The following is a 15,579-nucleotide window of genomic DNA, read 5'->3' as shown; positions in this document are numbered from 1 at the left end:
GCCAAATTGTATTCCTAGGTATTTGATAAATCTGGTCTGTGAGGCAAGACCCGAGTTTCCCAGTGTTTCCTTGGTGGTATGGATGTTAAGGGGCTTGCATTCTGATTTGTCTTTGTTTAGCTTGTATCCGAGTGAGTGGAGTACTTTCCTATGGACTCCATGAGGGCATTGATAGAGGGTTGGGGACTTTGTGATTATGAGGATGTCGTCCGCGTAGGCGGCTAGTTTAACCGTCACCTCTTGATGGCAAATCCCCTCATCTCCTCATTGGCCCCGATTTCTCTGATCAGTGGTTCTAAGGCCAGCAGAAACAGTGAGGGGGACAGCGGACAGACCGGTCTTGTCCCTCGGTGGAGGTTGAAGGGCTCCGAGATCGCCCCATTGATTACTATCCTTGCACTGGGGTTTTTGTATAGAGCCATTACTTTCTTTGTGAATGCCTCTCCCAAGTTGAATGTCCTCATGCACTGCTCTAGGAAGTGCCAGGATACCCTGTCAAACGCTTTCTAGGCGTCTAGTGTTATTGCCACCGCTGGCTCGACTGTCGCAGCGGCTCGCTCCAGTAAGCGACACAGGAGTCTAGTATTATCATATGATAGGTGTGTCTTTAGGAACCCTACCTGTGCATTGCTTATTAGCTTTGGCAATAGAGTATTCAGTCTAGAGGCCAGTATCTTGGCAGAAATCTTGCAGTCAACATTGAATAGTGAGATGGGCCTGTAGTTTTGGGGTAGTTGTGTGTTTTTGCCTTCTTTCCGGATAACTACTAGGTTTGCTTCCGTCATGGATTGTGTTACTGCTCCTGCCTTCTCATGATGGTTAAACACTTTCCTCATGGTTGGGGTAAGGTGGCTTAGGAACGTTTTATAGAATGAGGCGGTGTATCCATCAGACCCCGGTACCTTGTTGTCCTTAAGAGACTTCACTGCCCCCTCAATTTCTGCTGTCCTTATCGCCCGTCCTAGGGCGCATGCTTCTTCGTCTGATAGACTAGCAGGTCCTGATAGTCCTGATAGAACCCACTGAACGTACTTAATATCTTCTTATTTCTTGTGTGTGTGTTGTTATTTGGATCAGTGATCGAGGATATGGTGTGTTGCTTTTGTTTGTGTTTTAAGTATGAGGCAAGATTCTTCCCTGCTTTGTTCGCCTTGCAGAGGTTGATTGCCTTATACTTGTTTACCCACAGACCCCCCCTCTAGCTCAAGATTGTTATATTCGTATTTCTTCTTTGCGAGTTCTGCTAAGGTGGAGCTATTATTTGAGTCTGTGATATGGGCTGTTTCTAGTCTTTTAATGTCCCCTTCTACATGGTCTAGCTGTGCCTTCGCCTTTTTGTTCATTTTTCCCTTAATTTCTATTATTGTGCCCCTGATTGTTGCCTTGAGGGCGTCCCAAACTGACCTAGGGTCCATGTCCGGTGTATCATTAATTCTTATGCATTCTTTAGTGGCTTCTTCTATCTTATTTTTGTTAATCTGATCTGTCAAGACATCACTGTTGAACCTCCATCTACGTGGCAAGTCCTCGTTGTGGCGCCGACTCAGCATTAGGCTGATGCACGAATTGTCTGAGATAGTTCTCGCTGCAATGTCTGTGTGGTCTATTAAATGAGTGTGCGTGCCTGAGATTAGTATGTAGTCTATTCTACTGTAGGAGTTGTGTGGGTTGGAATAGAAGGTGTAGTCTCTAGTGACTGGGTGCTGTAGTCGCCAGGGGTCTTTGAGGTTGAGTTTGATGCATATGTTCTTAAGGGTGCTGTGTGCTTTGGCCAGGAGTGATTGGCATTGTGATTGTCTGTCAAGTGTATGGTCTAGCGTTATGTTAAAGTCGCCTGCCATCCCTAGTAAATCATTTTGCGGGATTGCCTTCAGTCTCTTTGAGACTCCCTCCCAAAATTCGGGGTCATCCTTGTTCAGGCCTATATGTAAGCAATGTGTATGTTCTCTTCCCCTCTTTTCAGTTGCGTTATCAATATCCTCCCGTGCCATCGTGTTGTTGGTCCACTATCGTTAGGTTGGAGTTCCTAGACACCAGCGTGTTCACCCTGCTTCTTTCCAGTTGCTGGTGAGCAGGCCATCTGGCCGATCTACCTCGCTCTTACCCTGTCTGCGTCTTCTAGTGACAGCCTAGTTTCATGCAGTAGGAGCACATCGCCTTGGTCTTAGCCAGATAGTCTAGGATTTTTTTTTTTTACTGGGTGGTTGAGGCTCTTAACATTTAGAGACACTATCTTTAGATTAGTACCCAGGAAGATGTTGTTTCTTTGTGCCATTGGCCACTGTGAGTGTTCACCTTTCCCCTTTGTTTCTACTTGTGTTTAGTTTGTGTCTCTCCTGTTTGTTCAGTGTGTGGGGCCTACACCTTCTTGTGTTGATTCCGCACCACCCCCCTCCCTGATCGGGATCCATGTTCCTTCTTGTGTTAAGAGTATAGTGAGTAGAGAGATGATAGAATAGGAGACAGTGGATAGCATTTGTAAATCTAGGAGAGACAGACAATACAGACAACCTGGACACCCCTCCTCTCCCCACCCCCCTCTTTATAAACCATCGTAAAATGGATGTGGGATGGCAATATCCCCACTCCGCCCCCCCGGGAGACTTATTCTTATGTTAGTGGATATTACTGCTGTTCCTCCTCCCTTCCTGCTTCGCTGTGGTTCCATCAAGTGGTGCAGTGCAATGTGTTCTTTTTCTTACTGTAGAGCGGGACCCCTTGTGCTTTAGCCCCTTCTCCCCCCTCCCCCAGTTGGCTCCCCTTAACCCCATACAGTCAGTAGGAAAAGGATATACTGTCCGATATAGTCTGTCCGGTTGAACGACTCGGGGTGAGTCTGCCTTCCTGGACGACTCGGAGTGGGCAACATGTTCCAGTCACGATCGGCGTCTTGGATGGTCCAAGGTCTCCAGGGAGAGGGCAGTCTCTCAAAACAATGACATACAAGTCGAGTATACAAACATGGAGATAGGGCAGGTAAGTTAATCGCCTGGTTAGAACAATGGAGAGCAGGCCTCTCGTTTGGTGCCCGAGTTAGAAGGGTTGGGACCTGATAGAATTACGGATCCGCAGGGAGTGGCAGATACCTTTTCTGAGTATTATAAAGACGTATATACCTCAGCGAATGGCTTTACCGAGACCGAAAATGGCGAAATGATCAGAGATATAGTCATGCCGAACCTCTGAGGACCATAGAAAATATTTAGACTCCCCCATTACGGATGATGAAATTGCGTGAGCAATTAGAAACATAAAATCTGGGAAGGCAACAGGCCCTAATGGGGTGCCTATAGAGCTATATAAATTGAACGCCCATAAAATTGCTCCGCATATCTGAGCCATGTTTCTCGAAAGTAGGGAGCTGGGACAACTTCCATACGACCAGCGGGTGGCGAATATTGTAGTTATTCATAAGACAGGCAAGACTAAGACATCCCCTTCCTCTTATCAACCCATATCGTTTCGCAATGCTGAACCCAAGATATTGGCGAAACTACTCGCTACTAGATTGGTCAAGGTCATTACGACCCGGATACACCCCGATCAATCTGGCTTCATGCCGCGTCGCAATACAGCCCTGAACTCGTGGAGACTCCACGGGGTCCTGGGTGGATCCCGGAAGATACTGGAACCAACAGTTTTGGTGTCCCTGGATGCCACTATGGCATTTGATAGAGTTGAATGGGCTTATTTATTTGCGGTTTTGACCGAGATGGGCTTTGGCTCAGAGTTTGTTGGGTGGGTTCGACTATTGTATGCCGCTCCTTTGGCCAGAGTGATAGTGAATAATTGTACGTCAGCTGATTTTAACCTCGAGAGGGGCACGAGACAGGAATGTCCATTGTCCCCACTTCTCTTCGCACTGGCGTTGGAGCCTTTGGCGGCTTGGGTCCGGTGGGACCGGTCAATATGTGGCTTGCGGTGGACGCCAGAATGGGAGGATAAAATTTCGCTTTACACGGATGATATCCTGCTATATCTCACTAACCCCAGGGTGTCCCTGATTACTTTTTTAGATGTCCTGGCCATATTTGGTAGATACTCCGGGTTTGCTATAAACTGACTGACAATGGCCACCCCCCTGTTTAGCTCAGAGAGACTCGGAAGCTTGTGGAAGTCTAAGAGGTTCGATAAGTGGGACCTCATCGGAATCAGTCAGATTAAGGATGTGTGGGGGAAGGGCGGTATGCAGACTTTCGAGTCTCTAAATAAACAATACAGTTTGCATGATGAGGAACACTTTTGGTATCGACAGATTAGACACGCCCTTTTTGCCCGCATACCTAGAGGCACGGAGCTTCCGGATGCTTCTCCCCTTGAGGACCGAGTGCTTGATGGTCACATCCCAGAAAAAACAATCTCCCTAATATATAGGAAGCTTGTAAATAATATGGAAGACCCACTGGGGAGTATTAGAACAGCGTGGGGAGCGGACGGATTAGAGTTAGATGATTAAGATTGGGTAGAGGCTGTTTCCTCTCCCAAAGTGGTTGCGATTCAGATGAGGCTTAGGTTAGTGCAACTTCCGATCCTACATAGATCATACATCACAGGGCCGAGATTAGTGCACATGGTAAGTGCAGTAAGTGGAGACTGTAGGAGAGGTTGTGGAGAACAGGGCACTTTCATGCACATGCTATGGCACTGTGAGGAGATACATACCTATTGGATGAATATACATGATGTGATCAAAGAAGTGCTGGGGGAGGAGATGCGACCAGTGGCCCGGAGATGTATATTGAATGTGTGGGAACCCACGGATTTGAATGGATATCAGAAACAGTGGGTGACGGCGTGCACGGTGGCGAAGCGCAACATCGCTCAATTGTGGGGAGCTAGCCGGTCGCCCCAGCATACCAAGTGGGCCCAGGATCTAGACTGGTGGATGTTTAGGGAAAGGGCGGTGTATGTGGCAAGGGGCTGCACGGAGACGTGGGGGAAGATCTGGGGGGCCTGGAATAGTTATCGTGGCGACTTGTGTACACCCCCGACGAGACAGAGAAGTTGAAACACAAGACTCCCTGTGATCCCAATAATTTCAATATTTTGTAATTTTTGATTCTGTACGAATGACAATTTAAACCCTGTAATGCTGCTATATGTTGATCACCTGATGCCAATGTTTTGTTTGTTCCTTTTTCATAATAAAAAGAATTGAGAATGCATGTGTGGTTTATTGCCACAGGTCATCATCTGCTAATTTGGTTTTAAGAATGTGTATAACAATACGAATGCAAACCAAGCAGGATGCCATAAATATCTCTATGTTTTTTATCCCATTTTTAGCTCTTTCAGGTCTCGAAACAACACAAGGTGATACTTAACCTTGTGCTACATAGCACGTCTGGTGACTCAATTTGCCAATTATATACACCAGCCTTGCAGTAGTGTACGATTATTAGGAAACTATCCTCTGTATGGTCCTGATGAATTGCCAATAGACCCTTTAGGATCATCGTATCCAATATGAGCTACACTGTTTTTACTTGGGTTAGCAAGCTGCATTAATAACAATTATTTAATAAGAGTCTCCCTAAACCTATTTTAAACTTTCACTCACTACACTACACACTCCAGCTCACATGCCCTCACTCACCAAACGGCTTTATAAAAAAAACTCTGCCAAAGAGCCCCTTTGCGGGTGCCCGTCAGGAATTGCAGCACCGGCCCGACGAGGAGCACGCCCAATGATGAAGCATAACACCTCTCAGGGTGTGTGAAGGCACTTCCTCCATTTGGAAGTTATTCAAGAGACCTGACCACCACTTATATCCTTAGGAACTGCACATCCACGTATTTGAACTATTATTACTAGGGATTGTGTGTGCTGGGCCTGGCCAAAAAACTCCCGGTTTCTCTTTTTCAAGTGCTATTTCAAGGCTGCAATGAATGCATTACATCATGTTAGGCTGTAAATATGCTATCAAATCAAATCAAAAACAAGCTTTATTCGATTTTCAAGTTAAAAATCATAAAAGCATGATACAATCATCCGATACATTTTTAAAATATGTTCCATAGTATTCAAAATAAGCTTGATCAGACAATTATTATAAAAAGCGTCCTAATTTTACGCATACAATCTTATAAGATAAAAAATCATTAGTACTTCATCGAACATGGGTGCATTACAAAGACATTACATGGTATTCCTGAATTTAATAACAAGTTTTAAAAAACTAGAAACTACAAAAATAACATCATCGTTTTCTAACTGTTGTAGTTTCACGTAAGCTGATCTACAAGTGCGAATCCCGCATGCCTTAAGGACAGGTAACAAGAAAGCCCTTCGTGGTCCCTGATAGAATTTGCAGAACAACATGCAGTGTATATTTGACTGCGATGAGGTGTCACAGGGGCATAATAGATTTTCTATAGACCAAATATTACAAACAGGGAAGGTGATCAGGCGAAAAAAGGTGCCTAATCTAAGGCGAGTCAACAGCATACGGGCGTAGGGACTTAAGGGCAAGGTAAGATAATATTGTAACCCCTCATAATGAGTGATATCCTGGTATCTGAGGACTGTGTTTTTCTTCTTTTCAAGATTCCATCTAACGCTTGCTAAATGGTCAGAAACCATCTTTTTCAGTAAGCCTCTCGATATCCCTTCCCATGCTAGTTGGCTTGTCGAAGAATTCTGGATGGCCTATCTCGATGAACATGTTTCTAACATAGGATAACCATCTAATATTGACTACACCATCGAGTGCAAGGCAATCAATTATTAAGTCTCTATTTAATGTAGTCTCCTTGGTGACCCAGACCTTGTGCCACAGCAATATAGGGGAATTCCTTATGGTGTCAGAGATATATGGGATTCCTGCTTCAATGTGTGTCATGTAAGTTGATGCAGATTTAGAGACACCCAATAGATGGCAAATAAACTGATTCTCACAACATTGAATCATCTGAGCATTCTCTACCCCCCCCATAACCCGGCACCATATGTAGCTGTAGATACACATTTAGCTTTATAAATGTGTATCAATTCCTTTACCGGTTTCCCACCTAATTTTGCGGAGAAATTACTCAGGGCACCAATGGTCCGTGTGAAGGCTAATTTCCTGGCAATCACTGCAGGATACCAACTTCCCCTCCTATCAAAGGTTACGCCTAAATAGCAAAACCTATCTATTGTTTCAATTTTCTTGCCTTCTAAGAAAATTGGGCAAGGCACCCTCTTAGTCCCTGACCCACAGGCCATTGAGTAGGTTTTAGAAATATTCACTTTTAGGCCTCTGTCCCTCATGAAGCTTGTAAATTTAACCACAGCCCTCTGTAATCCTAGCCTAGTCTGTGACATTATCGCCGCATCGTCGGCGTATAATAGTATTGGTACAGGTGTCCCATTTATAGAGGGGTAGTCTTATTGTGAATCTCTGAGGTGATGTCCGATGGAATTGACATATAGGGTAAATAACAGGGGTGCTAATATGCACCCCTGTCTGACCCCCCACAGAATGGGAAATTTATCCAAACACTCCCCCCGCCGACCAAACCTCACCCTAGCTCCTGCATTCCTATATAATTCTTTGATGAAGATTAAAATTTGACCGTCAATGCCCATATCAAAGTGTTTCCCATAATAACTCATGATCTACACAGTCAAATGCGGAGCTTAAATCAACAAAGGTGATATAAAGTTTTCGGCTCTTGGCCTGGGTATATTTGGAAATGAGTAGGGCCAAATTCAAGCACTGTTCCTCAGTCCCTTTGCCTGATCTAAAACCTTACTGCAGGTTGGAAATAACCTGATTTTCCTCCCCCCAAATTTGAATCCTATTTAAAATTATTCTGCCGGCCACTTTCATCAACGCGTCTAAAAGCGAGATTGACCTGTAACAGGTAGGGTCATTTCTATTGCCTTTTTTAAAAATTGGCACAAAAATGGCGTCAGACCAGGAGGATATGAACCCATGTTGATTGGCTTTATTTAACACGTTCGTAAGCAAGGGGGCCCAAAGATCTATCTCTGTTTTATAAACGTCGATCGGGACGCCATCGGGGCCAGGTGCCTTGCCAGATGAGCTATCTTTACTGGCGTTGCTGACCTCATGACAGCTAAAAGTTATATCTAGAGGAAATGGGTTAGAATGGATAAGATCACTAGAACTAGGCATACTGTCATTAGGGGCGTTCGTACTATTACCAAGGCTGGCTCTATCATAAAGATGTTTAAAATGGGTCACCAGGTATCCCATGTTATCGCTATATCTATAAAATCCTCATCATTGCTTTGCAGATATGAAGCGTTTACCGCTTTCCAGAAAGCCATGTTATCTCTTTTGTGGGAGGCCTCGCATAAGGCCGCCCAAGCCTCCTTCTTTAAAGTAGCTTTCCTAATCTTAATAGTCATTTTATATGTCTTTCTGGCTTGCCCGATTAAGTCGGAATTTTTAGGTATGCTCTGCAGAGCCTTTTATAAGCATGTTAATGCTTTGGTGCACTTGCTATCGAACCACCCATGTACTTTATTTACCTCATACCTGTGTTCTCTAAACAATAGATTCTTTGCAGCTAATTGTATTTTCGAAAAAGTGGCCATTACTTTATCAGGTTCTTCATCATGTGCCAGGCATACCAATATGTCTTCAAAAGAAGACGATATTAATTGTTTCAAAAACCCAATAGGCTCAATCTTATCCCATTTAACAACATAGCCATTTTTAGTGGCCAGTTTAATCTTTGGAGTATAAGGAAGACTACCCTTTGTTGTTCCTGCTTCCCCCACAGTTTTTACAGTAATAAATTTGGGGTAATGATCGCTAAATAGAGCCGGCCCTGTTTCCCAAGTTCCCACGAAACCCACGTGGGCTGAGGACATTAATGTGAAATCAATTACAGAATTGCTCCCTCGCCCATTAAAGGTCGGTTGGAAAGGGAAATTCGGTTTGCATAGCTCATTCACGAAGGACAGATTAAAGTGGAAGATGATATCATTAAAAATATTGCCAAGTTTTGTATGGATGAAGTGAGTGGGGCTGTTTCCTTGTGATCAGCAAGGCCGCAAATGCCTGCTGAACGATAGGGGCAGACGGTACAATTAAAATCGCCAACCCAAATTATAACCTTCTCTCCTGTTGTCCGATCTCTTAAAGATGTTAAACTAAGCATAAGGTTATGAATTGTAGTCTCTATCATGTTAGGTGGCACATTGTTGTAAAAATTTACTAGAATTATATTATGTAATTGGCCCCATCTAAACACCAATAACTGATAGAACTCAGTGGTCAGGAACTTAAGAACTTTAATGTCCCCTGTCGTGGATACATAAGTACAGAGGCCTCCTTTATTTCGGCCCTGTTTAGTAGCCAAAGCTGGTGTATGGAAAGTTTGGAAACCTATAATATGAAGTTCCTTAATCGTCCAGGTTTCTTGTAGACAAATTATGCAGTGCTCCATAACAACATCTAGCCATGGTTGCTGGGATACCTTACTTAACAAACCAGCTATGTTCCAAGAAAGGACACTATAGAGAGGGTCACTCCGCTTGGCGCATGTGTTCTCTGTGATCGAACTTTCTGTAATTTCCCTTAATGGAAGGTCCGTATGAGTCTCGGAGACAGCAAAAAGATGAGTATCAACCCCTGGGGGCGCTCTAAGTTGGTGTGTATTTGCTACTTCTTCTACATCTTCCATCCCCGCGTCACTACTTAAGATATTTGGACCATACGATTCCCCTACCAGGCCATGGGGAGCTTCCCTCGTTTTCTGATTTGACATTGTGGTTGGCGGGGTTATTGGTATCACAAAATGTTCCGGCAGGGTGTTCCTCACCTGTCAATCTAGATCGTCCAATCCCGAAAAGACATTGTAGCGATTCATTAAGGGGATTGACCAATATGGGGTATGTGTGGCGAGTTGTGATCTTCCACCCCAGTGACTATCTGGTCTTTCTGTGAACCTAAGACTCTGGTGTATAGGTCTCCGTTGATTTATATTTATGTTCGTCGAAAGAGGGGGATGAGCAATATGATTAAAGTTGTTACAAAGTTCGCGGGGACCCCAGGGTGTCATCAATGGCTGTGGGTAAAAGTAGCTCAGATCCCTGGTCGAAATACCGCTACCTCCTCGCTCCAGGTACCAGCCGGTGATGTGAGTTACCACCCTCCGGTCTCTAAAGTTAACAGTAATTACGTCCCCAGGTATATCTTTGGGTCTCTGTCCCACCCAGGCTAATCTTCTCACATACGTTCTCTCTCCATCCATATTAGGGGGCAATGGCCTGTTGTTCCTCAGCCAATGGACAACTTTGTTCTTTAATTCGAGGTAACCTTCCCTCTTCCCTTCTATAAGTTCAGGAACCCCTGTGAGTATGATGACATATGGGGCTGCCTCTGGTGGCAAATCTATGTGACAGTTTATTCTTTTTGTGGCTTTCTCTGGCAGATGGGCCTTTTCTATGTTTACGTCTTTATGGGATTGATGTAGTTTGGAAGCATGGTCTACTATCCCTCTGCCCTTTATCTCCTTGCCTCCTGATGCCTCAGTTCTTATTTTCTCTACTACCAGCGGTGCTTTCACACCCCCTATCTTTGCTTTCTTGGCCGCTGTGGCAACTATCATGCCCCCAGTTGTCTCTTTCTCAACTACCTTACTGAACAGCTTGGGGCAGGAGGACATGTCCCCGGTAGGAGAAGTGTTATTAATACTGGGATTTTGCCCATTATTCGTATTATCCGTTTTATGTGCTACTAAATCTTTTAGGAGTTTAGTGTTTAAGGATGTTGCTTCCGCTAAGTTGCTCAGTTCACTACCCATCCTTTTTACCCTTTATGTTAACGGGAGGAGTAGGGACCTAACTAGGTGTTCCATGTTTTCCAGAGTACACTGCTTTTGGGCAGTCTCAGGGGGGTAAGGTTTGGGCAGGTTTTTATTTCCCTGCAGTTTTAACTCCCTCCGTGATTGACTTATTTTATCTACTGTATTCTGATCAACAGATGGATTTGAGGAAATTCTAGGTACTTTGGTTCTCCTCCCCCGCTGAAAAAGTCCCCCTCTCTTCCTCTTTAATGGTGCTCCTTGAGCCGATATTGTAACGGAGTCTTTGCTCTTGTTAATCTTTGGAGTGGGTTTAGGCAACTGTAACAATGAGGGCTTTTCCGAGGAAAAGTATAGGGAGGGGTCCAAGTCAACAACTTCATCAGGTGTCCTGTTCGACTCCTGCAATGGCGATTGATCTTGGAGTAAGAGGGGGATACTAATGTCTGCAGTGGGAGTGTTCTCATTACTTTGCATACTATGTGTGTGGGGGGGTCATTGTCAGTCTTATTGAGCCCATGGAGGATTGTTTGTTTTGTTGGAATTCTAGGGACAGGCGGCTTTCGGCAACAGAAATTTCATGCTCCAGTGTCGAGACCGCCTTTATCAGGAAGGCATCCAAGGTCCCTCTGACACTTCCCCCCCCCCCCCCCCCGCCTGGAATTTCATTCCTTTGTTCGCTTTAGTGGGCATTTCCTGTACAGTATTCGGAGGATGTTCCAGTTAATTCCGTTCAAAGACTGGTGCACAAGATAACAGTGTTGAGTTGAGTAGTATTAGTTTAGCGCAGGGGCCCCCAAAAACTATGTTAACATTAAGTATTCACATAAACAATGCGCTTACTGTCCTTAGATCCTTGGGAGGTGAGACCAAGTGGGGTGGCCCAGCCCGGCCATGACCGGTCCTTGGCGGGCCCGCAGTTGGCCCGGGCTTAGCCCGGCTGGTCCCACGCGCGGTCCCGCGACTCGGAGTATGTCCGGTAATTTATGCGCCTCCTGGCGCTGACCCCTGGTAGGCGGCTTCCGGCCGCAGCGACTCCCGGAACTTGTGGTCCCCTCCCTGACTGCGGCCGCGCTCTGGTCTAGAGGAGCTGCGGCGGCAGGGGGAGACCGGCTGGAAAGATGCAGGCACCGGGAGCTTACAATGAGGGTACTCCCAAATTTAATTTATAGGTCTAGAGGGGGAGAAATAAACAACAGATACATATGCAAAACCTCTAATCTGACCTGTTAATCCTTCAAAGTAGAGTTAATCTAAACATTTCACAGAAATGCAACCATGATAAAAAATATTCACATGGACATATTAATCTTTAGTTTTTCATTTATTTTCATTTTCATACTTTAGAATTGAAAAGACATTTTGACATTTTTTGTTATTTTTAAACATATAGCAAAGATTTTTGATTCAGTGCTAGATACTCAATATTAACAGTGATAAATTTATTTTGAACCCCACAAAAACTCCACAGTGCTGTCAATCTCTCTATCACTCAATATACCTCATTCATTCCAATTCCACACATACTCATACCAGTAACACAGTACAATAAAAAACAACAAAAAAAGACATCAATACATCTGAGAATCCCATATAATCATTTATGGATAAGTTATCGCATATTTCCCTTGATAGGTTCTATATTGTGTATAACTCCTTCTTTTAGTTCTCGTTCCTTCTTTGTTTCTTAGTAAGGGGGTCCCAGATGCATAGGGCCTACGTACGTTTCGGTGTACTATTTAATTAACATCACCTTCATCAGGGCCAAACATATACATAAACATACAAATATTAAAATGAGGGGGTTCTTCACATTTATAGAGACAAAGAATCGCTTGGCAAGGTGCAATTTCCTATTTTGCTTTCAGATTTTAGATTATGATGCTGAAACTTATAGCCGTTATCTGACACAATCACAGTGTTAATTTGAAGAATTGCTAAGGTCTGTTCGAGTGTAGACGGAAGCGCTGAGTAGATCTATTATGCAATTTATCTTTAAAAAGCGGAGCCCTTAAAAGGTCTAGTCACCAGTTATTAATAATAATTATCTTTCTTCTTGAGAAATCCATACTGCTCCCTCGTACAAAAACGCGTTTTTGTACGAGGGAGCAGTACGGATTTCTCAAGCTGCAACTGCAATATAGCACAGGATATTGCAAGTTAAATAGAGCTGACTCCAGATACACAACGAATAAAAGAAGAAAGATAATTATTATTAATAACTGGTGACTAGACCTTTAAGGACTCAGCTTTTTAAAGATAAATGGCATAATAGATCTACTCAGCGCTTCCGTCTATACTCGAACAGACCTTAGCAATTCTTCAAATTAACACTGTGATTGTGTCAGATAACGGCTATAAGTTTCAGCATCATAATCTAAAATCTGAAAGCAAAATAGGAAATTGCACCTTGCCAAGCGGTTCTTTGTCTCTATAAATGTGAAGAACCCCCTAATTTTAATATTTGTATGTTTATGTATATGTTTGGCCCTGATGAAGGTGATGTTAATTAAATAGTACACCGAAACGTACGTAGGCCCTATCATCTGGGACCCCCTTACTAAGAAACAAAGAAGGAACGAGAACTAAAAGAAGGAATTATACACAATATAGAGCCTATCAAGGTAAATACGCGATAACTCATCCATAAATGATTATATGGGATTCTCAGATGTATTGAGGTCTTTTTTTTGTTGTTTTTTATTGTACTGTGTTACTGGTATGAGTATGTGTGGAATTGGAATGAATGAGGTATATTGAGTGATAGAGAGATTGACAGCACTGTGGAGTTTTTATGTGGGGTTCAAAATAAATGTATCACTGTTAATATTGAGTATCTAGCACTGAATATAAATTCTTTGCTTTATGTTTAAAAATACCAAAAAATGTGAAAAAATGTCTTTTCAAGTTTAAAGTATGAAAATGAAAATAAATGAAAAACTAAAGAATAATATGTCCATGTGAATATTTTTTATCATGGTTGCATTTCTGTGAAATGTTTAGATTAACTCTACTTTGAAGGATTAACAGGTCAGATTAGAGGTTTTGCATATGTATCTGCAGGCACCGGGAGCAACAGGCAAAGATAGCTGTCCCACAAAAATGCCCCCAACAGCTACGGGCTTAGTCAGATGAGCAGCACAGGGTTTAGGAGCGTCCCCCGCTCCACCGAAGATGTCGGTAATTTATGCGCCTCCTGGCGCTGACCCCTGGTAGGCGGCTTCCGGCCGCAGCGACTCCCGGAACTTGTGGTCCCCTCCCTGACTGCGGCCACGCTCTGGTCTAGAGGAGCTGCGGTGGCAGAGGTAGACCGGCTGGAAAGATGCAGGCACCGGGAGCAACAGGCAAAGATAGCTGTCCCACAGAAATGCCCCGAACAGCTACGGGCTTAGTCAGGTGAGCAGCACAGGGTTTAGGAGCGTCCCCCCTATGCTATCAATACGTAAAGTTTTGTTTCATGTGATCAATCCAGAATACAAAAACATAGTTAGATTTCCAAGTGGCCGAGTGAACAACCAACTAAAACCAAAAAAAAGCTGAGCTATCTTTAAAAATGAATTGTTACAATCCCATGCACAAAACAAAGTTTAGATTAGGAAAGATAAATATAAAACGGCAGATGCTGCCTGTGACATTACATTCTAAAGTATTCAATTCACAGTTGCTTGAACAAAAACGTGCTGTCTTAAAAAAAAGCATTAACTGTTGGTGTACTGCTTAGCAAGAAATTTCTACTCACGTTTTATATGATCCATGTAATAAACCCCTATTTGCTGATCATAGACTATTTCCCATCCCAAAGGAAGCTCGTCGCCAATACAGTCGGCAAACGTCAAAGGTTTGGTTATCCTGCAAATCGGAAAATAGCACCAGCATTAAAATTCAAAACATTGCAAACAAGCAAGGATTATGCGCATCTACAAAAATGGCACATGCAATGCATTTGCAAGCAAGAACCAAACAGTAGTGTCTCTTTGGAGAAAACTCTCTCAGATTGGCAACCGGTTACCGCAGCTCACAGTTGAAACCTTTTAGTTGTTTCACCTGTGATTAGAAGCCCTTGCGCAAAAGACACATTTACCCTGAACCTCTGAGATAGAGAAGGATCTGGTCAAAGTGATCACCTAACACATCTACAGGGTATGTGGGTGCAAAGTGAGTAACTTACACATCATGACAGTACTTATGCCTCAGAACGAGCTACTGCAGAGAAACCTTTCTGGTTTTAAATCTGTGGTTCCACACTTTCTGCATCAGAAAAAGTTGTTGCTCATTTTTTTTTTCTTTCAGTTACATGAATGTTCGCTGATAATCTCAAAAATCTTTGGTATTTCCCAGCTCTCCCCATCACACCAATCTTCCTGCGTGTATTTGCTAACTCTTCTGTTTTCAGGTGTAGCCTTCAAACAGCTGTAGCGGTCTCGCCAGATCATGCTGCACCAAAACCATATAAAACAAGCATTGACATAGCCAATAGGTCTCGCTTGTGGGACCTTATAAGTATTTTGTTTTGCAGCACAATATCCTTGTAACTAAATACTTATAAGGTCCCACAAGCGAGACCTATTGGCTATGCCAATGCTTGTTTTTATCTGTTAAAATTCATGGCGACTGCAGCACGGAAAGCGTTAACTGGAATGGCTGGGAGGGTGGAGGTGGAGTCAAAAGGAGTGAAATGGAAAGTTAATGAGGGCGCAGACCCAGGCCAGGCACGATAGGCCCCACTAATGAGCCTCAAGTACCCTGCAGCGGCTTTCAAACCGCAGGGCTTCAAAGGATGCCACCTTATGACAATGCGGCTGGCCAGACGAGGGC

General features: G+C 43.7%; 1 protein-coding gene across 1 annotated transcript in view; it reads right to left on the bottom strand.

Moving 5' to 3' along the window:
- WWC3 (WWC family member 3) overlaps positions 1-15,579 on the bottom strand; it is a gene marked incomplete at its 5' end in the record, with an annotated part of 657,764 nt that overhangs the window by 453,022 nt on the left and 189,163 nt on the right. Inside the window, one exon of the mRNA XM_078658903.1 lies at positions 14,504-14,613. Coding sequence (XP_078515029.1) covers positions 14,504-14,613 — 110 coding nt within the window. The remainder of the gene's footprint in view (positions 1-14,503; positions 14,614-15,579) is intronic.

The sequence above is a fragment of the Lissotriton helveticus genome, chromosome 8, assembly GCF_964261635.1.
Source record: "Lissotriton helveticus chromosome 8, aLisHel1.1, whole genome shotgun sequence".
Classification (NCBI taxonomy): Eukaryota; Metazoa; Chordata; class Amphibia; order Caudata; family Salamandridae; genus Lissotriton; species Lissotriton helveticus.
This window is presented reverse-complemented; position numbering and strand designations above follow the sequence as displayed.